This window comes from Parus major, chromosome 3 (assembly GCF_001522545.3).
Source record: "Parus major isolate Abel chromosome 3, Parus_major1.1, whole genome shotgun sequence".
Taxonomy (NCBI): Eukaryota; Metazoa; Chordata; class Aves; order Passeriformes; family Paridae; genus Parus; species Parus major.
In genome coordinates this window covers 88846314-88873005 of record NC_031770.1, presented here as the reverse complement: position 1 = coordinate 88873005, position 26692 = coordinate 88846314, and the positions used below count along the sequence as shown (strand labels likewise).

General features: G+C 36.1%; 1 protein-coding gene across 1 annotated transcript in view; it reads right to left on the bottom strand.

The window, feature by feature from the left end:
- Positions 1 to 23152, bottom strand: part of COL21A1 (collagen type XXI alpha 1 chain) — a 69407-nt gene extending 46255 nt beyond the window's left edge. The window contains exons 1-9 of the mRNA XM_015623439.3: positions 22732 to 23152; positions 20291 to 20842; positions 15569 to 15737; positions 15231 to 15447; positions 13694 to 13867; positions 12670 to 12747; positions 8992 to 9000; positions 7461 to 7544; positions 5267 to 5329 (exon numbers count right to left, since the gene is read on the bottom strand). Of these exons, the coding sequence (XP_015478925.1) occupies positions 5267 to 5329; positions 7461 to 7544; positions 8992 to 9000; positions 12670 to 12747; positions 13694 to 13867; positions 15231 to 15447; positions 15569 to 15737; positions 20291 to 20842; positions 22732 to 22819 (1434 nt within the window). The 5' untranslated portion in view covers positions 22820 to 23152. The remainder of the gene's footprint in view (positions 1 to 5266; positions 5330 to 7460; positions 7545 to 8991; positions 9001 to 12669; positions 12748 to 13693; positions 13868 to 15230; positions 15448 to 15568; positions 15738 to 20290; positions 20843 to 22731) is intronic.
- Positions 23153 to 26692: the final 3540 nt, after the last annotated feature.

Here is a 26692-nt window from a genome sequence, read left to right as displayed (position 1 = left end):
AAGTCAGATCAAATCCTCTTTCCCTAATCACAAAGCCTTCAGTAGGAGTACTTGTGTGACATATGTACATAACTGCAAGAATAGCAGTGCCATAGCTGCCATTTTATGTAAAGGGGACAGAAGTGAAAATTCCCTTTTCAACTGATGAGTTCAGGACTGAAGGTTCTCTTTCAAATAGGGTGAACACACTAAATTTGCCACCAAAAGTATTTTTTATCTGAGCTTAATCTTCTCTCATGAACTCTTCAGAAGACACACAAATAGTATGAGAAGTATTATAGTTAACTCTGAGTTTGGTACTCAGTTTAGAATCCAGTTGCCTAAATATAGGCAGCTCCTGCCATTTGAGACTCCTAAGACACAGTGTTAGAAGACAGTAGAACAAAATATTTGGGAGGCATTAATTGTCTTGCAGTGTGGGAAAGACAAAATACCTTTACAGCATAAAAAAATCCCATACTTTTTGTGGTATATTAGTTAAATACCTGTTGACTATTATGAGAATTCAGACACCCTGTGTCTCTGTACCCGTTTAAATACTAAATGTATGTCTTACAGTGAATCCCACCTACATATAACATTTCATCAATGTTGTCAGTCAGCACTAATTTAAAGAAAATGGCAATTCTAAGGCAAAAGATTGAACACATTTCTTAGGTCAAAGAACTTACATAACAGCCACCAACAGTTGGCAACACTGTCATCATCCGTATTAGAAAAAGAAACTTAGTTTGCCTATAAGGGAAAAAATTGAGCAAGGACATATGATGAGTATTAGTTCCAAAGAACACTGGGTGCAGTAGCAGAGGAAGCCTCAGAAGTGTATCATTTGCATGTCTAAAGGACAGAAGTTCAGACAGCTTTCAGAAGCATATCCCATCTAATAGGGACATAACAAAAATGAAAAGAGAAGATGTATGGATAAGGTAATGAGAACTGCACTGCACACTCCTGTAATAGAAAGCTTTTGGAGTCAATGAACAACATCAACAACAAAGGTATGAACACAGGACTGCTTGGGAAAGACAAAGGGAGAAGTAAGCAAGCTCAATTTGGCTAGGAAGGAACCAGAAATCAACAGTAATGGCCTAAAGATATTCAAGGACTGTAAATACTAAGTAAAAAGAACTGTTTATAGTGATGTAACTAAGCATAATGGAATCCAACTGCAAAAGGAAAATTTAACTTGGTGTTAGGAAAACACCCTGAAAAGTCTTCAGACCTCTTGTGGTAGCATCTTGCAGAAAATTTTTAAAGCACATCTACCTAAAGCATTACAAGACAAGTCTTCAAACTCTTCTTATAAAATACATTACATCTTAAAGAACAGAAATTGTTGTAACTATGCAGACACGTATCCATGTTTATTATTTCTGTATTTCATTACACTTTCCTCCATTAGCTACTCCATCATCTGCCAAGGCTTTCATAATTCAGAGCCCTTAGCAGTATATTTTACCTAAACACAATGTTCTCAAATAGCACAGAGAAAAAAAAACAAAACCAACAAGATCATTAAATAAAATATTGTAAATCCAGCTTTAAAAGTTCCCAAGCTTCAGGCTATTGGGAGGTAGGATGATGTACCAAGGGAGTCTAACTTCCTGCTAACTGTTTAGATGTTCATCCTTATCATATCCTCTGCCTTTGGCAGCTGCTGCAGGTAGTGATGTGGTGTTTTGTCTGAACTCTACAGCTGTCTCTGCAGCACAAGCCAGCACCAGGCATCACTCTGATTCCAGACTTGTGGGTCTCAGGGAAGGCATTACATGACTGTATCAGAACAGAGCAGAAAGATTTCCTCTAACAATAAAAAGGCCACAGTATTACTGAAGAATACATATTTTCCTGGAATTGAGAGCAGCAGTTCACAGCTGAATTATCAACTCTGTCTATGAAAATTTTCTGAGAAAAGTAGCTGCAGAGTTTATAACAACTTAAATCCCAGTCAAGCCATCCAGTAGCACAGGGAATTCTGTGTATATGTGAAACTACCAAAAGTATTGTTGAAATAGCTCATCATTGCTACTATAGTAAGTACATCATAAAAGATTTGGCCTCCAGTTGGTCACCAAATATTAATCTAGGTAATACAGCTGTAATAATGTTCTATAATATTTTAAAATATATATTGGAATGATCAGAAATTACTTATTATGTGAGGCTTTTGATACCTTATGAACTCCATATCTGCTTGTATCAGTAAAGTTAGTCTCACAATATTATTTTGTAAAATGCTTATTTTTTCTCATTTCTTATTTTATTTTCTTGTACATACTGTAAAGGCAAGGCAAATTTTTCCAAACTTTCATGAGTGAAACTAGATGGAACACTTGAAAATTGTCCAGATTAGCCAGCTGCATGGTTCATAGTTCAAAATTGACAAATGGGCGGATTTTTTAAATTTCTGTCAACAGATTGATAACCTATCACCTCAATTAACCACAAGTGATCACTGCATATATTCTCATAATTTATTTTTTTCTTTTAAATTGAGTTTTTCCCCACTACATACAAAGCATCCTTAGGAATAAAAAAATGGTTTTGTGACCACACAGTTAGGCTGCTGAGTGCTTCCAGGACCAGCAATCAATCCAACTGCTTCTTTCTGATTAATAATGTTCATGAAAATTAATTCCATTTGAGACTCAAATATTGTTTTTTATCCTTGCACTTATTTATCAGTGCTTTTCTCTTGACTAGACAGTTTAATAATTTTAGATTCTAAATTCTTTTTTATTATTGAAAAAAATTATTTTCATTATTTATGCTTCTCCCTTTCACTCTTTTTTACAGTTCCTTTAATTGATCTTTTCCGTATGTATCAGAACATAAACAGAAGTGGCAATTAAAGGAAAAAACAAAGCTACTCTAATCAAAACTAATAAAAATAACATTTAAGAAATTATGAAAATACATCATGTTTATATTCACTTCCCCAAATATTAGAGAAAACAATTTTACTGGATAACACCAGGTAAACAATTACGTTCTGGTAAGACTGACAGTATTAATAGGAATTGTTTTCAATTTTTCTGGACTAAAACTAACATTAAGTATTAGAACAATCTACCCAGCCCACAAACAAACTAAATCTTATTATATGTTTTACTCTAAAATCAGTTTCATATAGTAATACAAATGCATGCCTAAAACCTTTCTCAGAGGAAGAAACATTTTGTTGACCAGTTGCACTCTTCCAAGAAAATTAATAACAGATAGGCAAACTGGAAAGACTTTAGAGAAGAACATAAAAATGTGCTTGGGAACAGAAAAGACTGACTTTTCAGGAAAAGCTTTTCATGCAAAAGCCATTTGATTAAACAAGACTGACTACACAACTACCTGTAAGCCTATGGTGCTGTCTGAATTAAAAGTTTGTTTCTCAGAGCTCCCCAGGACATGAAACCAAAAAGATTCAGATGAGCGAAGTTTCCTCAAACAAAAAAATCACTGACAGTACAGAAAATGTGTTAGTCATATTATCAAACACATAAGTAAAATAGAAAGAAAAAGATAGAGAGAAGAATCTGTTTTCCTGTACAGTGTATCTAAAGGGTCTCTCACCATTCACAGCTAAAAGGTTGCCTGGAATGCACCCAAGGACTGTAAGGAAAAATAATGTACTGGCAAAAGGTGCAGATGATCTAATTGTTTTGCAATTATGTCTTCACAAAGAACAAGTGCAAAAACAACAACAGATATTTCAGAAACATTCCTCAGTTAATAAAGCTATAGGATTTAGCTGCAAGCACTTCAAGTAAGTTCTTCAGCGAAGTGATACAATTTCTCCTGTAGTGGAGCTTTTTGATTTTCATTCTGAAATACTCTGGTAATCTTTTTTATGTTCAGAGAATGCCCATCTATGCACATTATGACTCATTTGCAGAAAAAAATAAGCCATAACTGCCAGATTACAAAGTTATAGTAGGTCTACAGTATCAATCTATTTCTCCTTCATTATTCCTGCAGTTACAAATGCCAGTGTTCATGGGAAGATAAATAGCCTTGAAGTGGAAACCTGTTCATTAAAGTATGAAAGAGTCATAACAATTTCTATAACAATACTCTTGTAGCTGACCAGATGCTTATGAAATGAAGTCTTAATCTATTTGTTTAAAGAGAGAAGAGAATCTGCCTTCATTAAAGCTTACATGATATCTCTTTACTTTTCTTTGAAGAGTATCAGACTTAGCTGAAGTAAAGGCAGCTCTGCTATGCTTATCAATATTTCAAATCTGTTTCCAGAAATCAGCATGGTCAGACTGTGATGGACACCTTCTCCCACGCAAGCCTGTGTTCACTTTGTATACCTGTCTTTTATAGGAGATCAGAACTGCTCTTCATAAGATTAAGAACCACCAATTATCAATTGAAAAGTTATTCTGATTAAATACACTTCCCCATCTTAGAATACTTTAAAACCGGTATTTTCAGAATTGTTGAAAATCAAAATGCAGTATTTTAAAGCACTGATAATTTCAATAGAGATCATCTTGTCTAGCTCTTGTTCAAAAAAACCGTAAATTTAAAAGCTACCAAAAGCTGTTTAAGAGCAAAAGTATAAAAACATTTTATATCACACTTCCTTGTGGGACTGATGAAAATTCATGTACACACTGCTCATCTGGACCATGAGGGTTAACCATGCTCCTAGAAGTCCTATATTTTAAAACAAGGAAATCTTCAATTTTTAGAAACTATTACATTTTTTGTTTTTAGCATCTATTTTCTTCCTGTTAAACTAACTCTGCTTACAAATGGAATTGCGAGATATATGAACCAGTTTGGAACTAAAAAATATTTATATTTTTAACATTTTACATACATACCTACATATTTTGGTGGACTACTTGTAGGTAGCTTACAGAGAAATTATATGAACCAAGGAGCAAGCCCTAAAAAAAATGGATAGGATTTCAAGCGACCCAAAGTGCTTTCTAGTGAACAAATTCTTAAGGAGTAAAGACTGAAGGTAGCAACATAACTGCTGCGAAGTAATGCAAAGACCAACAGGAGCATTCATAACCTGTTCTCTGCTTTAGAACAGTACTCAACTCTAATATTTACAGTATTTTACCATGAAACAAAAGTTATGTGATTGACATAGTCATACAACATTTACATATAGATAGTGCTTAAATGACATTCACCATTTCAAATGTAGACAAAATCATCTAAATTTCAAAAATCTGGTATCAGTGTTCCATGTTTTTTCTCCTGTTAGTTTTACATTTACAATATATGACTAAGGTTTAGTACTCACAGGCTTACCATCTGGACCAGGCAGACCAGGATAACCATGATTCCCAGGCTGTCCAGGGTCACCCTGTGGAGAAGCAACACATGAACACACAAAATACATAAGCATTTTAAAACTGTTAAGATTATTTTATCTGATAGATAGATATAGATATAGATATAGATATAGATATAGATATTTATTATATTTACCTACAAGTCCAGAGACCTACTATTGAGGAGCGATTCCTACAGTGAAAAAGAACTGATTTTGGCAGGGGGGGAAATTCTCCCCAACTTCTTGGGCAGTACTTGGACAAGTGAGTTCACACTTGGTTACAGCACAAGTTTGACCCATCAACTTAAAAGCTTTCTAGTCCTTTAACACTTTAATGAACAGAAATAGAAACACTTTTTATCAAATAATCTTTAATAAAACTTCATTAATGAAGCAGCTCTTTTCTGAAGAAATCTCTCACTGGCCTTAGCTGAACCTAATTCTGAAGATAAAAGCAATAAAGAAAAGAGCCAGGATTAAAACGTGCAAAATAATTAACTCCTCTCCACACATCAACTGCTGTCGAAAAAAGATACTTTTTACATTTCTTCTTAAAGGTCCTTTGCAATTATTTTGATAATCACTGTTACAATCAGATTAAAGTAAAAGAAACGTTGCTTGCCAGGGCTTCATGTTCATGGCGAGAAAGCAGGAACTGAACATCCTACTCAGTATACCCTCCTAGAGTATTGACTGTCTCTGTTTATTTTACTAACAGCTTTGATTTGAACTCAGCAAATTCCAGTAAGACTTGATCTCTAAATCATTTTACTTCTGCAGGGGTGTTAAACAGGTACTTATTTCTTCAGCCTGAACCATCAACAGACCTGTGGGGCAGTTACAACTGCAGAATTGTTATAAATAGGGAAATAAACATTAGAAGGGAAACAGGAAACTAGCTTTTAATGTGACTGTGAAAAAATATCGTTTCACATATAAACCACAGAAGTGTAATGCTGAACTAAGTGGATAGAATAGAATAACGTGAACAGAATAATGTATTTTTTGAAAAGCATAACAGTTATCATTTGCTAAATTACTAGTAAGTTACCCAGGATAATTGTTGTTCAAATTAAGAAGTCCAGGTTTAGGATTTAAGCAAAAAAGAAATTTATTTTCAAATATACCATTTAACTGTGAAATTTTGTGCTTTTAACTTGAAAAGCTCAAAATATCAGTTACTTGTATTTTGAAACCTCTTTGATTTAATTCTATTTCTTCTACTCCATTAATATCACAAACACAAAAATTAAGTTTAAATTCATATGGTTCTAGAGTCCAGTATTCAAAAGTTAATAAACACTATAACTGAGATACCCTATTCAACCATAAATTGGCTTCCTTTTCACTTTCTGCAGCCTTTTGTGTTAGGCACCATCTTGTCACCTGTACTACTCAATTAATCCCAAACAAAAATTACAGTGTATTTTAGCTGAAAAACTGCACATAAGGCAATAGGTATAGGTCATCTGAGTTCTGGAATTTCATAATCCTTTCTTCCTTTAGAAGAAGTTGTTTTCAGTTCTTTTAAAATTATAAATACTTCATTCTCTCTCCCTCCTTTTTTCTATAATATGGTAAAAAGAGAATTAAAAAAAGGTCAAAGACCACAGAAATTCAATTTACATGAAACAATAACGATAATCTTTGTGTGGCAGATTTAATTTCCCTGGTCAGAAACTTTTTCCAATGTATCAAGAAGCCCTTTGATTTGAGGTAGCTACAGCATGCTCCAACCTCTTTTATGATGACAACAGAGGTTTTTATTCATTTGCTTAATGCAAGAAAAGATTTGGGGTTTTCTTGTCTGCACTTATAAAAAATTCTGTAAACACTGCTTAGCACAGTTATTGAGAAAGGTACTAATACAAATACTGGGGATTTGAGTTTCCCACATAAGACTTCTGCAACTCAAGTCTAATTCTCAGTTTAGTTCTACATCAACACAGAAAGGAGGTCATCAGCATAGCTAATGTGCAACTCTCCCAGCAAGCATCTAGTTCATTCTTTTACAAAGAAGGAAGAAACCCTACTCTTCATTAAAAGACTTTTGTTAGAAAATCATTTCATCCTCAAACAATTAACAGTGCAACATCATTTGCTTAAGAGTAGCAGGGAAACACAGGTCATATACACTCAACAAGACAGAACAGAGACTTACTTTGGGGCCTGGAGGTCCTTGCTTTCCTGGTGGGCATATGCAGGGGGCAGGTGTTGAGCCTACGTCACTGGGACCATTCATGCACTACCAAGAGTGAAAGCAGCCATCAGCACACATGCCAAAGGCAGCCAACAAACATCGGAACACTACGTGATGCTGACTTTCCTTAGGCTGCCTTTCACTTAGGTCTTGGCATTCACTCCCTTGTTCAGCTGGAACTTCTGCTCATCTGAATATTGCCCTCCAACTACTTTTCATGTACAAAATAATTTTATCCAGAATAAAAAATTTTAAAAGTACTGATATTGGGCTGATACCTGTAACTTTGTTTTTTCATAAATATTTGGCCAAATAGTTTGATAATTTTAAATCTTGCAACATGAAAGTTGCTTCTTCTAGTTAATCTATTTTCAGAATTTAAAGTGTGATCAATTCTCAAATATAACAATTTAATTAAAAAATATGTAGAATGATGCAATACATAATATGTATAGCGTAAGATCCCAACCATTGGCATGCTATCATGTGTAGTGAAAAGAAGATAAACCCCAAGTCTCCTACCTCCTACCTCCTAGGCATGTGTTCCTTCCATTAAGAAGCTACTTGAGGAGAGGCAGGACTCTGCTGCTACCACTGACTCCTAGAGGCCACTAGTCCTGGTACCAAGAGTGCCCATCCTACAACAACCATTAGATAACCTCCACCAAACCATGCTCCCTGCAGCACTAAACACTAAACGTGGCAGATCACATAACCCTCTAGAATTTCCTTCTGGTTTTGTAATATTTACATCTCACCATTAGGCCCCACATGAAACCTCAGTGCTTTATTCAGGCAGGAAAGGGGAGAGCTACTAAATCAAGTACATCTGTACTAAATCTATATGTTGAAATTAGATTCAGTAAATTCTTTTTCACCCATCAACTCTAACCCAGAAAGTTCTTAGACCTATTAAATGGCAAAAAATTAATAATCCAAGTTAAAAAAAAAGAGGTTTTTTTATTAATTATCTAAAACTTTCCATAGTACTTTACTCATATTTTCTAGAATAATGACACCTTTTAAGATGTTTCTTGAATGGAATTATTCCTCAGAGTCAAATGATTGATCAAAATACAAACCATGTTTCCTTTGCAATGGTGCTAGTTGGGAGTTACAGGTAAGGTTAGGGAAGCCTAAGAGTTGGTTAAGCCTTCAGATAAGCTCCTGTTCAAGGAGTTCCCATCAGCACAATGCAGGCAACAGCTACCTGACTATGCATATCCCCCATTCCCTTGCAAATAGCAGCAATTGAATTGAACTGGGGGAAAAATCAGACCATTTATCCTAATAAACATGTGTTTTTTCAGAAAAATTATTTTTAAGTTGTCTACTGACTAGAGTTCAAACAAGAGAAGTCCAGCACTCTTATGCTTAGCAAATCTTTGTCCCCTTTTGAAAACAAAGTGTATATTACCTAGAATAGTAAGAAGCTTATAAAAAGTTAAATACTACCTTAAACTGAGTTCGAGTAGCTTAGGATCAAGCCTACCTCTCCATTCTGAAACAAGAAGAAACACAGTTTGAGAGTACAGCAATATTTCTAAAAAGATCCATTCATTCCAAAACACTATCAAAACCAATCATAACTTCTGAGCTGTAACTGTCAAGAAATTGTAATTCAAATGTTTAGACTTTCTGAGACTTATGTGCAGATGCTATTAATGCACATGAAATTAATTTAGTTAACTGTGTTTAAGGGTCTATCAATAGGAGTAGCAATTTTTTTAAGTTAATGGCAGAATTAGTACTAAACCATGTCAGTATTTATACACTAAATATTTAGACTTAGGTCAAACCTTTTACCAGAAAACTTCTCATCAAAAATATCCTCTGCTTGTTCATTCATGTCAGAGAATGTACCAAAATATTTCTGAAATCTCTGCCTGAATCCAGCATCTGGGAAAACACAGAGCAGCACAGAGGCAAGGCTGGCTTTTTCTCGCTTTCCTGTGACTGCATTAGACTCTGCTATCAACTGATTTTTGTTCCAGTATCTGCAACACCGCAGAACAATCCAACTCCAAATACTTCAGCAGTGCAATCATGAAATTGTCTGTCTTAATAGTTTAGTAGGCACCATTAGCTGCACTGTCCACAGGAATATTCTAATGCATGTAGACACTGCAGATTTCATACACAGAATGATGCCTAGAGAGTCTGACCTGGAACAGAGGTTAGGCAGAGTTAAAGGAATAAAGTAGGTATTTATTAAAAGGCCTTTAAAGGGTACACCATCGGTGGTACAAGAGCCTGGCTGGGGCTCTGCCCAAGGTGGACCCAAGATGGACACAAAACTATAAAAAGCCTAGCATGTTCTAACTCGTCAAAATATTTGTCCTCACATATATGAGATATCAGGCTTGATATGAACTTCTTATCAAAGCTACGAAATTCAAGCCATGTCTCATCATTGTCTAGTTCATACATTGGCCACATATTTTCTGAGAGCCTGGTAAGTCTCGATTTAAAAAGCAAAAATTCTCCACTGGTCAATCCTCCCCAATTTTTCGATACTTACCCTAAAGGGCTGGAATTTTGCTATTATACTCACAGGAGAATACACACCCCACCTTAACACTTAGGAGTAAGTAACCAGGGAAAGACAGAGAGCAAGCACTAATGAGTAAGAGATGGGATTAGGGCTCCAAACCTTGAGAGCAGCAGTGCTGGAGCTAACCCGCTGCACCACCGCTGGCCTCAGGCCAACACTCACCGCTCCAGTGTGGGAGCTCTGCTACCTCAAAGAACCCCTCTCCCACTCCAGCAGAAGAGATGGAGAGCAAAAGCAGCTCCACCTGGACCGCCTAGGGTCCTCCCACACTAAACAAAACTACAAGAGATCTCTTAACGCCTAACTCAGGTGCTGGAGCAGAATTTCACCTTTATTCACTTACTCGCGTGCCTCTGTGCCAGACCCGAGGATTCTCGGGCTCTGACACCTCCTGGACCGCAGCTGGGCCTCTCTGGGAGTGCCAGCAGGGGTGAGGGGGCAGGAGCCGGGTGTTCCTCTGCTCCAGGGGGTTTTCCAGATGCCTTCAGTCCCTTTGCTGCGTGCCAGAACTGAAGTGCTGGATGAGCTCGAAGTCCCCCTGGGGCTGTGCCGGGACAGGCCGCACACCCGCCCGCCACCGCTCACGGTGCCAGGGGAGGCCCCACTCGGCCGCAGCCGCCGGGCCCCAGGCAGAGACCACAGACAGTGAGCGAATGCGGCACTCCCAAGAGCACAGCCCAGCCCGCCAACAGAGCGCCCACACTTTGATAAGAAGTTAGACTCAAGCCTGATAGATATCTCATATATGTGAGGACAACTATTTTTAGAAGTTAGAACATGCTAGGCTTTTTATAGTTTTATCGTGTCAGCAAAGTCCATATTGTGTCCATCTTGGGTCCACCTTGGGCAGAGCCCCGGCCAGGCTCTTGTACCACCCATGGTGTACCCTTTAAAGGCCTTTTAATAAATACCTGCTCTATTCCTCTAAATCTGTCTAGCCTCTGTTCCAGGTCAGCCTCTCTAGACACCAGTTCCTGTCCCAGTTTCCTCTGTGTTCAATTTTCAGCTTAAGCAACCCCCAGAGAAAGTTTTCATTTCCTATGGATCATAGAAAGATCATCTTAAAATTACTATGCAGCTAGATATCTCTGGGAAAGGGAATTAATTTGGGCTGTAATTAGTACAAAAAGCCTCTGCTTATTTCAGAAACTCTGACAAAACCATACTCTGACAGAATACAACCACAAACCACATATTCCTCCTTGAAGATCATCCAACATTTTTATTTTCTGAAGGAATCCAGAACTTCATGGACAAAGTCCAAATTTAATTTACAAAAACAGACAGTGAAACTAAAATGGCGAAAAGCAATCTTTTGGCTTCAACTCCTTAATAAATTGCAGAAAACATAAGGTATGAAACACTTTTTAGTGCTTGCTTTCTTTATGCAAAATATTTTTCATTTGATTACTTTTCATATCCTACTTTTAATTTGTAATGAGAAAAAAGATATGTGGTGCAGCTAAATGGCCATATACTTTAGTTTTTCAAGATTCAAAGCTAATTTTACAAGCGTTCCTGCACTCATTAGTTCTTGAGTCAGAGTTCAGAACAGTTAATAATCCATCCACCTACTTGCTGCTTGATTGAAAGTTGAAAAAGCCCTGATAATGATGCAATCAACACACTGGCCCCAAAGAAAAAGAAAAAAAACCAGACTTGCCGGCAATATGTGCCAGTCTGACAAAAAAAGAAAATCTGGATGCTGGAGGTTCAATGGTTCTATTGTCAAACCAGCAAAATGCTACTAAATGAAATCACGACATGAAGAATGTGGGTCTACATAGTAAGACAGTGGCAGCTGATAATCTTTAGCTGTTTGTTTTAGCCACCAAACAAAGGAGAGTATTTTGAATCTGTATGTTTAAATCAATCTCTTGCTTATGCTTTGAGATGGGAACTGAATCCTTAAAACCTGCTCTGTCAGTCACGACTGGTTTCCAAATCTGTTTGCATGTTTTACATTGCAGTGCAAAATTAACTGTAAGAGGACAGAGAGAGGGCCAAAGGGCCCCCATAAACTTACTAATTGTGTACATGAATCATAAAGTCTTGATTTTATTTCTGTCTGTACTTAAAACACTTCTTGAAATTGTGGCAACATTTCAAATAATGGGATATTTATCACAGACCTCAGTGATATTTCTCAGCACAGATATTTCTAATGGGAGAAGATGATTTAGATATACAGATTTGCTGGTTATGTACCAAAATTTCACAGATTAAATGTCCTGACAAGTAGCAAGGAATATATCAGAAAAGTTCAAAAGTCATGTTTAAAGAATTTTACACTGAAAACACCTAGGAGTTTTATTATTCTATAATGCTTAAAATCTGAAATTTTAAGAGAGAATTCTGAGATCCTTCTATACTCATATATACCAAATTTACACCATTAAATATCTAAACTAAAACAACTTGTAAAAAACTTTGTAAGAAAATAAGGCTGAAAACAGACAAGGTCTGTGTCACTTGATATTGCAAAGGTAACAAACGTGTTTGCATCAGCTGAATCAATGTAGTATAATTTATTTTAAAACTTCATTAAGTCAGCTTTAAACAGTGATATTTTAAAAAATGCCAATTAGTCCTCAAAAGTTCATCTATCATACTCACAAATCCTGGGATCTCACAGACTGTTTCTCGGTTATTTTGCTCTGGGTCACAGTAGATTCGCAGTTTTTGTATATCAAACTGTAATTCAAAACATAAATGACTCTTTAGAGCTCTTAGCATTCACTACAGTTAAATATCAATTAAGTATACAGAAATATTTTTAGGCTACTCAAAATTATTAATATATCCAAGCAAGTAAAAATACTGTAACAGAATTACTTAAATAAAAATAATCAATCTAAGAATGTTTTAAAAATAACAGAAATCACCATCCATATTCCCTGGGAGTTAATACAAACATATGAAACACAAATGGCTTCCAATTACACTGGCTGCCAAAATCATAAAGGAAACAAGATAATAGCACAGGCAAGCCCAACCTTTCTTTTTACCTTAACAGATGTGGGAAGATACTTCAACACAGACCTGCTCGTATTAGATATAGCATTAGTAAATTCTGGCGAAGCATCTGATGGCATCCCTAACACTTACATGTTTAGTATACAGTATAAATCTTTAAAAAACATTGAATAAAAACACTGGCATCAGGTAAACGAAAGGTTTTGCCATTCTGCTTTGTCACTACATTCCAAAACAAAATTAAACCACTGTCAGGTTTTCTAGCATAATCTATCATGACTGCAAAGCAAGGAGAAAGAAACTCGACCAAAATTTTCCTCTTTTACCAGCATCACCCATACATACACTGATGGAAGGACAGCAGATGCAAATGTCAAGCAGAGGAAATTCCGTACTTTGAGACACTGTTTCCCAAATTCAGGCAACCACATTGCATCAATATTTTCCTTGGAATCAGTGAGACCAGTTAAGCATCCATGTCACAGAATACATCACTTGTGCGAAGTCCTCCTGATCTCTATTCTCTCTTAACTATTACAATTTTGTACACTAAATCTCAATCTTCTCTAAGTTAGAAGAGTAAGCTCAAGAAAAAAGAAGCCACCAATGCAATGTTAACCTACAACAGAATTACTGAATTATTGTAGTATTAGCATATGCCTACCTGTACCGTTTCCTCCTTTCCAGAATACTTTCCTACTTGGGTTAGGCCGCTGATGTAAATACCTAAAACAGGATGTAATGGCTTTGTTTCAATTTCTTGGCCATCTATATACAAAGTTACAAAGTCTTCTGTTACTAAGAGACGAATTTGATGCCAGCCTTCATCAAACAATGTCTAAGAAAAACAAAGAAAACAGCACTGTTGAAAACAAAATGACTACAATTTAAATAAATGATAAAATTGCACTTCTATAATCAAATTGTTGTTAATAGTCGAGATGATCAAGGTTGCAGGTTTTATATACAAATAATTCTAAACTATATAGGCAAATAAAGTATTGCCAAATAATATTGTAATTTAAAATATTACAATTGGTAATAATTAATCCCTATTTCAGAATTATTTTATAACTCACATAGATGATTTTTTTTAATCTATGACCTTGAACATGCACAAACCTGTATTTGTTAAACATATGCATCCAGAAGTCTGTTTATCAGCAGTGGTATAATGTCTCAAACACTTCAGATCATCATGGTGAAATAAAATTGGTACTTGTGATAAATTGATAAGTGATAAATTATCATAAAGGTTTATTAAAGAAAAATGTTCATTAAGAGTGTATTAATATTTATACTGTGTTTAGAGACACACAGGTCTAAAAAATCCATTACATTATTGTTCTCCATAACAGCAAGTCAAGCATGGAGGAACAAAAAACAAACAAACAAACAAACAAAATAACCCATAAAAGTTGTGTTTTCATGGTGAAGTTCATGGATAACTGGAACTTCATGAATAAGATTGATTTGTCTGTGCAGCTCCAAGGAATAGATAAATACAAATTGATTATCAACTTGAAACTGAATTTCCCAACAATTTCCAGTAAATCAAGTTTAACATAGCTTCTTAAAAAAACAAAAAAAAATATTTTGCCTACTAATAATTATTAAAAGGCAGAGGAAATTTGGAAAGAAAAAGCAAAAACTCTCCATCCAGTAACAGAAGACTAAAATTCCTCTCCCTAGAAAAAGCTTAGTAGTTAAGACATATTCCTTGGATAGGAGTCCTTCCTTCTATAAGGATTTATATTTAAAATTCCTTCAGCCTGATTTGGAGTAGGGATTTGAATGCAGGCCTCTGCTTCCCAGAAAAGTTGAACTCCCTTGGCCATGAAGTGCTCCAGCAGCAAATCTTTCCCAGTCTTTGTCTGCTGAATTAGCCCACTCTGTTCAAGTGATAATAATACTCAATACTCAAATAATACTCCCTGTGGCAGAAAGGACAATCTCTGCAGATATTCCTGCTACAAATGCAAGAATAGGGTCATTCAATCTCCATTCCTCTGTCTCATCTGCAGCTAAAGCAATCTTTCTTAGAAGAGTGGAATACTTCACAGGAAATTATTGAAGAAAGACTGAAAGACAACCTTCCGATTGTACAAGAAAACAATAAAACTAGTTTTCTCAAAGAGGAGAATTCTGGAATAATGGGTACTTAAAGATGTACTCCAGCATGATAGGGGCATACTCCTTACCTTTACATGAGGTGCAGCAAATGTAATAACTTGTGTGCCATTTATTAAACTTGTTGTAGTGAATGATAGTGTTTTCTCTTCTCCATTAACAGTGACTGCTATCTGTGGTCTCTTATCTAGACTCAGGATTCTCCACAAATCCCATGTCTTTTTTACTTTAAATCTTTGAGTGGAAACAAACACATAGGATGGAGGGAGACCTTCTGGAAACACATTCCTAAATAAGGGTGAAGGGTAGAAAAAACAAGACAGTACTTGAACATTCATGTAAACCTTCTCACTTAAAGAAACAAAAACAAACTTACTGGATATAGAAGCATATTTATAAAATTCAATACCTTGTTAATTCTGAGAGATCAACACGTGAGGTAACTTCATAAGCTTTTGCATTAGTAGTTGATATTTGAATTCTCTTTTTAACTTTTTTCTTCACACCTAATCCTACAAGAATGTCAAATCCTTTTTCATCTCGAGCTGCCACTGGAATTCTTGTTGGACAAACAGATTCTGCAAAGTAATAAAGGCAAGTACAGTCCAAAATATGACTTAAAACTTCCAAGAAAATTAGCCTCCCACCCAATTTTTTTTATCTGCCTTTCAAGAAAGAAAAGAGAACTGAGAACTGTCAGTTAAGTACAACATGAGAGAAGTGGTATGCAGGATCCTCAGGGACTTGGAAGCAAGAATATTAAGATGTCATATTTTAGTGCAATTACACTCACATGCTATTTTGAATTTTTACTAATTGTAGTTAAAGTGTATTGCAACATCTGGTTAATAAATATATTGAATTTCATTTCTAAAATTGCATGGTTCCAAAATTATATAAAATTATAGATGTTAATTTCCAAAATGCACTAACAACTTGAACCCCTCCCTACTATAAAATCAGTCGGAAAATGAACAAAGTTAAAATTATCTCTTTTATTTTCATTTTATTTAATTCAAAATGGACTCTGTGTTGCTTTGTCTGTTACACTGAAATCTGCTTGAAGTTATTCTCACTGGAAAAACAGTGTGTGATATATTTTCTGTGGAAGCGTAAGTTAGCTGCATGTTGTTTTGGTTAATAATCTTTAAACAAAATAATCCACACAAAAACAGTGGACCTAAGTTGTCTCAAACAAACAAAAAAAAAAAGAGATAGGACAGTGAAACTTAATACTAAAACAAACATTAGAGTAACAAATCAATGAAAAAAAACTTTTTGTTTTATTAAAATTATGCTAAACTGTTTACAATAAATATCATTATTAATTTCCCACTGTTTCTTCAGAAAAGCAACAGTTCATAGACAGAGAAATGGTTAGGAATACGTTCCAAAGAAAGGGTGGTGAGTTCTATCACCATCTGGACCAGCCATGGGCTGCAAAACTCCTGTCTCTGTTCCAGGGAATTATCAGCTCAAAGGTCTAGACTGGCTTCTTTTCATAATATGAGCAACACTGCATGACTTCCCTTTCTAGCCAACCCCAGGGCAGTCAGAAGCTACCCCATTCTGGTGAAGGAGACAGGATATATATGCTCCAAGAAAATTCTGCTAATTTTCTGTGCAGCCTGTCGCTGGAAAGGACAATCCATCCTAAGGGGACATGTCACAGGTACTCAGGGCAGCAGCAAGAAGCCACCTAAACTCCCCTTAGTTTTATTTTCCTTCCCACAGCAAAATGACAACTGACTTCCAAATTAAAAATAAGTTATCTGTCTGTTCTGCAAGAAAGAATTACACTGTCCACATTTTGGAAATTAAGATGTCTACTCCCTGAATACTTAAAAATAAAAGAAATACTAAGTTCAACAAAACTTCCCATTCTTCTCAAAACACAGATTTAAGTCAACATACTTAGGCTATTAAGTAAGAGTAATAGCACTTTTTTTCAGTTTTATTCAGGTGTGCATTGTTATCATGGAAATATTTTCTCAATTAATTTTTTGCAAAGCTGGACAATGGACATATCACAATTAACAGATTACAGATAATCACATACATATACACTGATAAGTATACAGTCTCTTATTTGGTGTAAAATCAAAATCTAAAGGCAGAAATAGAATACTATATGATAGTATATATGATAGTATAAAATAGGAATACTTTATGTCAAAGGGCCATTATTACGGATCAGGGCCAAAATAAGTGTTCCAAACCAATACCAACCAAACAAATTAAGCATGTGTAAAATCACACATTAAGAAATTATTTTTCCTTTCCAGTGGCACACTGGTGAATTACATGAAAAATTCCCAGTCAGGTAGATCCAGTCTGGGTCTTGTGGATAACATTCTGGCAGAACTATTTTGATAACTGAGCCATAATACAGCATGCAGAAATCAGTGGTAAAATTAAGAGATGTCTTCCATTGGAAATGGCACTGTATTTCCAGTCCATAGTACCAGTCACTTCAACTCTCTAGCTTTTTCTTAAATCTTGTTGCCTTTTAGTATTTTTACATAGTTTTTAGATGCTTTCCTTCCTAAAGAATACAATAACTTCATGATGTTAAATCTAAGTATCTTTGAGAAAGCAACTTTTCTCTGATTCCTCCAGACAAAATTCTGAGGTCTGCATTGGTTTTTCTTTCTAAATGCATTCCTGACACACTATTTTTTTTTTCCTATAGCATATTGATAGTACAGGACCATTTGACTTATTGAATGAACAATAAATATTAAATATTCCTAAAATATTTGGTTCAATTCTGGATGACAGGTTCAGGAAGTCTTTTTTTTCCCCCTGATGTACTCTAAAACAAACACTAGAGTCCCCAAAAGGCACAGTAGATCCTGCCACCTGCAAGCCTGTTCCTAAGAGCAATATTTGCTCCAAGAACCCCCAGACCTCAGCCTCCATTGTCCAGAAAGGAGATACTGCCCCTGTGGTCTTTTATATGTTAACTTAGGAACAGATTTTAAAACTCCATAGAGTCAAAGCTAGCATTTTTTTAGGCATTGACACAAAGACCACAAAGAGAGAATTGCAAAATTTTTGGACAGTTTCACATGGTTGATCACAGCCAAACCATTGCTGCTCATCCCTCATGAAACTTCCTCTTCCTCAAAGTGAATCTTAACAAGATGATAAACATTAAATAAATCAATAAATAAATAGATAAAATAACGCACAATTTAGCTATACAAATTCCAGTTTATCAGTCCTGGAGTTCAGCTGCTAAAGACATTGTGGTTAGAAATGAAGCTGCCAAGTGGCATTGATTGCTCTGCAAGTGAAGCATCTAAATGCTAAAACAAGGGAAGTGCACGACATAAGGGAGATAAAGCAAAGGGTCACTTAAAGTGAAAGAGTAAGTACACTTTATATAAATAGTCAACATTGACAGATTACTGCTAATAAATCATGTGAAATACCACAGAAGAAATTTAAAGGAAACTAGTTAACTTGATGCTGAAAGCTGAAAATCCATCTTGATGATTCTTCTAAAACTTTAAACTCTAAAACTTCTTCTAAAACTTTAGCAAAAATAAAATATGGCATTTACTTAATATTTATTTAGGGGAATTTCTCCCTGCATGAAGTTCTGTTAAAGAATTTTGCTCTACTTAGCTGATTTAATTTTTGGACTGACCACCTTACTACACCAGCCACAAGGAATTACTATGATTTTCATTTAATGTAGCAAGAAATAAACACTAATATCCTCAACAAAAGTATCACCATATTTTTTCAATGAAGTTGATACTCAAAGTGAGAGCAAACAAAATCTATTTTTCACTCTTAGTAAGTACAGAAATGGTACAACTGAAATAGGACTTGCATGAATTCTTGATAATAAAACATTCACAAAATATTACTGACATACTAGAGTCTGAGTGATACATTTCAGAAGCAACCTGCTGTCTTTTTTATGCTTAAAAAAAAGCCATTGTTTTACAAAATTTCAGAAAACTCTGCAGTAATGCTGTTAGCATTCTAAAATCAAAGAATTGCCTTGCAATGTTGGTCTTGGCTAACTCTTCTATAAATTATTCTAAGAAACATCATAACTACTTGCTACAACTCCAGACATCTACTCCACTCTCATGAGTCCCCTACCTGGAGTGCTGTGTCCAGCTCTGAGGCCTCAGCATAAGAAGGATGTGGATCTGCTGGAGCAAGTCCAGAAGAAGCCACAAAGTTAATTAGAAGGCTGGAGCCTCTCTCCTGTGGGAAAAGGCTGAGAAAGTTTGGGTTGTTCAGCCTAGAGAAGGGAAGGGTGTGGGGAGACCTTAGGACATCCTTCCAGTACCTAAAGGAACAACCTTACAAGAGAGCTGGAGAAAGACTTTTTATATGGGTTTGTAGTCACAGGACAAGAGAGAATGGCTTTAAACTGAAGTAGGGTAGGTTTGGATTAGATATTAGGAAGAAAATCTTTACCCTCAGGGCAGTGATGCACTGGAACAGGTTTCCCAGAGAAGTTATGGATGCCCCATCCCTGGAAGTGTTCAAGACCAGGCCATATGGGGCTCTAAGCAACCTGATCTAGTGAAAGGTGTCCCTGCCCATGGCAAGGGGGCTGGAACTAGGTCATCTTTAAGGTCTCCTACAATCCAAACCACTCTACAATTCTATGATTCCTGCCAGGAGTCTTTCTTCTGGGTTTTTCAGTAAATACTAGAAGTACATATTCAGAAGAATTCCTGTTGTAATGACAGGCTGTCCTCTCACCTCTCTAGAAGAAATGCTGGATTGTGCATGAGTATCAGTTGCAACTAGGAAATCAATCAAGTAAACTATATTCTCAGCACTATGAGAATTGCTAAAATATTTAAGTGTTTTTAAACTTTATCAATGAAAAAAATTTGGCTTAGTGCAAAAGGATACATATTGAAATCAAACACATACTATGTTAAAACAGTGTATCTTTCCCAAATATACCTCTTTGCTTAACAGAGAAAATAACATTTTGGGAGAAATTTCCACAAACAAGATCAAAAATAAAGATCATAGTAAAGAGTATCAGGTCCCTTATCTTACATTACTTACATTTCTGCCTGTGAAATTAAAAAATATATGTACAAAACTACATTTCGCAAACCTAAAATATTTTATAATAACTTACCTTCACAGAGTTTTTGTTTTATAACTTCTTTAATTCTTGATATTGCAATATAGTCTTCAACATAAAATACATAAGTTGATGAAGGTTTATTGGCAATAGCTTTAAGTTCATCCTCCTCAATTTCTGAGCCAACACCAATTGCAAACAAAGTGATCTTATTTTTCCTTGCTTCTGCTGCTACATCTTTGACTTCATCTTGGGACTTTCCATCAGTGAGAACAACTGCTATTTTTGTTAAAAATCGTGAAGATTTTGCAAAAAGATGGTCAAAGGCAAACTGAATAGCTCTTCCTGTTCTTGTATTTCCTCCCAGATAGTGTATGGAGTCCATTTCCCTGATGAGGTTCTCAGTGGATTCATGAGTTCCGAGGGGAATTTCAAGTACAGGGTAATCACTGTACTGGACAACTCCAACTTGAATAAACTTTGGCCCTATGTCAAAATTTCTTGTAATATTGACAAGCCAACTTTTTATTATTTCAAAGTTTTCTGGGCCAACACTGTAAGAGCCATCTAAGATAAAAACTAAATCTGCTGGAGCAGTTCTGCAACCTTAAAAAGAAAAAGAATAAAACCAAACAAATATTTTAATGAACACTTTCACTTTCTTACTCCACAGGAAACGTTTTTCTTATCAATTAGTGTTTATATTAGGATCTATATTGACAAATACATTCCAGCTGAAAAAAAAATTAGCAGAGTTCATGAAGGCAAATTTGTGTAAGATTGTTTGTGTAAGCTACACAGACCCAGCTTGCTATCTGAAAGCCACACCATTTTCTGGTTTTTACATTAGCATCAAAAACAACTATGAAAAATTCTGGAATTCAGTTCCTTAGCTGGCAATTGCATTCCATTCAATAAACAGAGAGGAATCAGGTCTTTTCATATCTCATCTGCAGAGATGATAAACATAAAAACTCCTTTTCATTAGCAAACCAAGCACACTGCAGAGGAAGACTATAGCCTGAATACTCCAGAATCCTCTTAAAAATACATTTTAATTGACTTAGACATTGCTGCATGGTTTTTACAGAACTAGTTTTATAAAATCCTGAGTCTCAATTGAATGTTTCTGGTCACATATTCTGATTTTTACAGATGAAAAGTATTCAGTGAATGAGCTCAACCTCCAGAATATAGAATCTCGTAAGCATTTAATAACTGTAGTGTAACTGCATGATGACTTAGGCATGGATTCAGCTCTCCTAGCTGTACTCATAAACTGAGTTTTTGCCAATTACAGGGGATGGATAGATACAAGCATAGAAAAATCCTATCCATGCTACATGCCCATTCTCAGATGGAAGGAATAACTTTCTAAAGGAGGGAATCGCCTTCCATTGATTGTGAAAGAAGATTTGATAACTAACACATGAGGTGTCAAGGACATGGCCAAAAGCAGGAGGTATTATTTTGATCTTATGGCACATGAGGTCATGGGGCTTACTGTCTTTTGTTTTTTCAAAGTCTGCAGCTCCACCACAGGAAGGAGAGCTTTGCCTTACCCTGAAATCTGCTTACAGACACTTCTGGTCAAGACAAGATTTCACATTCCCTGAAAGCAAGTGGCCACAATCTGCTGGAGAAATGCTTTTGCAATGCAGGTGGTGCTGAAGAGAAAAGATACTGGGAGAAGGATCAAAGGGCACACTGAATTCATTGCTCAGTGGTCCAGGGACATGAATCACAGAGGAATTTCTGTTGGGAGGGACTCATTATCATTAGACTCTGCTAAAAGCAGAGTATTCATTCACTCCTAGACCAGGTAGACTGAAAATTAAAGTCTTTCTGAAGACCAAGAGGAATTTAATGGGGTTTGTTGTAAAATATTGAAAATTGATGGATTGAGAGCAAAACTAGAGGAAAAAGATCTACCCTGGAAGTATCACTGTGGCTAGAGGCAAGTCTTCTACACTTTTTTTATTCAGTCACTTTGTCTTTAAGAAAGCTGCTTTGTTTTAATGTTTTCTTTCCTATAAACCAGATTTAGAGTATAAAAATGGTTTGGTGGGGTTTGAGATGCTAATTTTGAAGAATGTGCAAGAAGGTATGTCCCAGAACTGGAGTTAGCTTCCTCTCACGGAACCTTTATTCCTCCTTATTTAGTTTCTCACATAACACTAAGCTATTCAGAATATGACTTCTCAAGCAATGAAAATATAAATACTCAGAACTCAATATTAAATCAAGACTGGAGCTTTATGGTTCCATCTGCCCCCTTGGGCATTTCCAAGACATAAATAAACACATTCCCTTCCTGATGAAGAAATAAGGTATTTAACCAATTTTTCATATATTATGGGATTTTCACCAGGAAAACTATATTGGAATAAAATCACCATCAACAGAAGGGTACATCTGAACACCAAAACGGATACCAAAAATTCAAGGCATGCTTTGAAGTTGCACTTATCTGAAATGCAAAAATTAAGACATACTTGCTCTTGTTTCACCATCTTCAGCTGAGATATAATCAGGAAGTAGCAGAACTAACAGCATCTGAAAAAATGTTACAATCTGTGCCATGTGTATTTTATTCTCAAAGTCTTGATACAAAACTAGATAGAGAAAAATAAAAAGAAAATACAGTGTTATTATATTAAAAAAAAAAAATTCCAAGCTTCTGCAGTTTAAAAACTGTGTCAGAGGAACATCACTGAATCAAATCAGTAAGATCAGATGTGGCCAACCTGCAATGAACTCAAAAGTACAAGTCAGCCATGTAAGCCCAAAACTGAGATTCTCAAATCAACAACACTCACCACACTTTTTTGTGGAAGCTCAGTTTTCCCTCAAGGTGCATTTATACACTTCTCCTTCTAGGCATATTCATGAGTAGGTTATATTCCTAGTCACACTTGTCCAGACGCTATCCCACTATCAACTCTGTGGCCATTATCAAGAGACATGACCAACATATCCAAAATATGGCAAGTGTTTATGTATCAGTACTGGTGGGGAGGGGCTACTTCAGTCTCAACCCACACACCTGGCTACTTCACGGAGTCGGGGACAATTCCCACTCCTCTACCCCAGGACTGACACCAGCAGTCAGAGTCTCAGCAAGCCTCAGCCCTCCCCCAGCAGAGCCAAGCCCTGCAGACTGCGTATTGTAACATCCAGGATTACATAAATGACAAACATCTTCAATTTATGCTTTATTTTCCTGTTTATGTCTCCTTTGCTATCATGGTTAATGAACTATAACCCCTGTCAAGCAAACATGCAATTTTCATCTCATATTGCTGTTAAAAATATTATTTGACTAATTTATTTTAATTAAAAAATATTTATTCATTATGTTTATTGAAAAAAACATATCGTAGCAGTAAAAGACACATTTTTGGAGAACTGTATTAGAGATCCATTAATTTCAAGACTGTGAAAGAAAGCATACTGAATGTCTTTTGTATTCTCTCATTTCATCCTTCAATGTAAAATGGAATTTTCAGGGTAAATTAATTTCACTGCAGAGCAGTCAACTTCCAGGAAATGCTACTCCCACCTATTGTAATTCCCCAAAGTTAATAAAGCAAAACTGCAATTATTCTGCTATTAAATCTCTCCTTCAGATTACAGATAATTGCAAAGTAGAGCAGTATTTTGTTATTCATATTACCTTGTGTCAAAATGGGTAAGAAATCAGAAACACCTTGGGGTCTATGGGATAGGATGTAAGATCTGCTTTTCCAGTTCTGCTACACAAATACTAGGATATCACCTTCCTTCAAACAGATTAAGTGGCAGTTTTTTATTCCAGCTATTTGGAAAAGGATCTACTTTAAACTATGAAACTGTGTATAAGTATTAGGCTTGCAATATGTGAAAAAATATTACCATAGTAGAGGTAGACAATTCACACAGATTATTTGGTTTGGTAGTGGTTTGTACAATTGATCACTCTAAAATCTATTCCAGACTTTTCCGTGGCATGTATTTACTGTAGGGTAAAACACGTCTCTCATAAGTCCAAATTGAGCAATATCAAAGAATAAGACATTAAATTAAATCTATGTGGGAACTTGAACAGCAGGGGCCTGAAGGACAACTGCATACTTTTAGAATATCAGAAGAATGTCAGCCTATAACTGAAAAAAAACCCCAGATAAACTATAATACAGAGAGCTGATATAAAAAAGCACAAGGCTGACCCTAAAAAACATAAAATCCTTTTAATCCCTTCAACCAACAACCCAAAAGAAACAAACAAATTATAAGGAACAGTTTTGAAAAAGAAGGTTGAACAAAATAGTTAATGAACACATTAACTGATTACAAAACAGAACATCAACTAAGTTTTGCTATTTGTCAACTATGTGATTGTCTAAATGTCTCCTTATGTAACACCCACAGAATTTATGTAAAAGGAAAAGAGAAAACAAGAAACTTAGTGGCTTCCCTGCTATCAGCCTTCACTAAAATGTGAGTACAGGGCCAGCTTCCTTAAATGCTGTAACTTTTTAATTAAATTAAAACAGCACGCTAAATTATATATATATATTTACAACACACTGCCTTGAATGTGAACTGAATGTGTTCTGAGTCATGAGCACAGATCAGGTCAGGTGTGGACACTGGGATCCTACTCGCTGGCTCTGCTCTCCTTTCACCAACCCTGCAGAAACCACAAATGCCTTCCTTAAACTGCACCACGCCCTTTCCTCTCTGCTCATCCTTCAGCAAGCACTTACCCACTGGTACCTGCCGGGATGAGCCTCCCAGATCTGCAGGAATGACACAAGCTACAGGAACAGGAAGATGCTCAGAAGGGGAAGGGGAAAGCAGGGGAGTGCGAGGAAGCTCTGTGCCTCCAGGGAAGGAGCTGCTCCACAGAAACACACAGAAACCCTAATAGTTCGTCGTGGGAGAGTTCATGTGAAAGCAGCATTTGCTGCCTGTCCTGGGGTACAGAGAGACATCAGGAATACTACAGCAGCCTTCAGTGCACGTTCTTAATGTTGAAAAACATCACATCACAGCACGATTTCTTTTGGAGAAAACCATGGTCCAACTTACACTTCTTAAAAGGAATTAGTAAAATAATTGTCTTAAAAAGCTTATCTGATTCACAGAATCAAACTGTATTACACTGACAGATCATTTTTTTTCCATTTGTGAGAATGCTCTATTTAATTTTCAACAAAGCCTGTACTTGAGAAGTTCATTTTAAGTATAAACCAAAATAAATGTTTTACAGGCCAAAATGGACTTATTAATAGAAATCAGAATTAAAAGGATAAAACCAGAGCTTAACCAACCAGATAATGAGGATTCCAATGCACAATTTACTAGAAATTAAATAATATTATAGCACAGCACTTTTAACAGTCAAAAGAGATGCCAAACCAATAACTCCAGAGACCCAGCTGCTGTATCTTGTCAACACTGTAATTATTGAACAGGCAACAAAAGGGTACTTGAAACTTACATAAAAACCACTCAATCCAGGAATGAATATTTAAAATAAAACTTTTGGCCTCTTTTTCCAAATTATTCCTAGTTATTAGTTTGTGGTTGTACCAAACATAACCAGGAAAACACAAAGAACTGCTTTCCCACTTCTCAGTTATACCAACGCACTTTTAATATAAGCAAGTTGATGTAGGAGAAATTCACACAGGGTTACTTAATAAATACTCAGATGTTACATCCAGCTCAAGTAAAGGGTGGTAGACTGAGAGAGTATTAATGGAGAAATAGCACACGTGTTACTGTATTTTTCAAGGCATCCTCATAGTTGTTTACTTTCTCCACTTTAAAAAGGACAGAGTTCCCCAACCAACTTCAGGCTTTGTAAGTCTGGTGATGTATAGGGTGGCAGGAACAAACCTTTGGCTATCTCCCAGCTCCACAAAATTGTTTAAATTAAAGCCACAAGGTTTAATGAGGTATTAACTGAGACAGGATACTGGGTTGGGTGGACCTTTTAGTGTGACTCATTATGGCCATTCTTTTCACTGTAGGCTTTTTATCTTGGTATTTTACATGCCAGTTTGATAGCAAGAGGGATAGTAGAGTGAACAGAAACAGTCTTCTAAGGAAAAACAGCCTATCTCAGACAGAGGGAAAACAAACAGCTTATGTAAAGGCTTCTGCTCTGAGCTCCCAAAATGAGAGGTTGTAGAGCACACACAATATTTCAGAGTAATTTGCATCTAGACTCAGGCAAATTTCTCTGCATCTGAGAGTACACAAAAGTTAAGGTCCTAGCACTGCTACTAAACATCATACCCCTGAACCAATGGGGTAGTAGTGTAAGACCCTGTTCTCAAGAGTAGAGTTCACAAAGTATTATTTCTGTCTTCACCAAAGGCAGAGGAGAAAGGTGGTACAATAAAACCTGGCTGCATCAGCCATACCCTATGAGGGCATGAGGTGATAGCCTCCCCCATGCACATG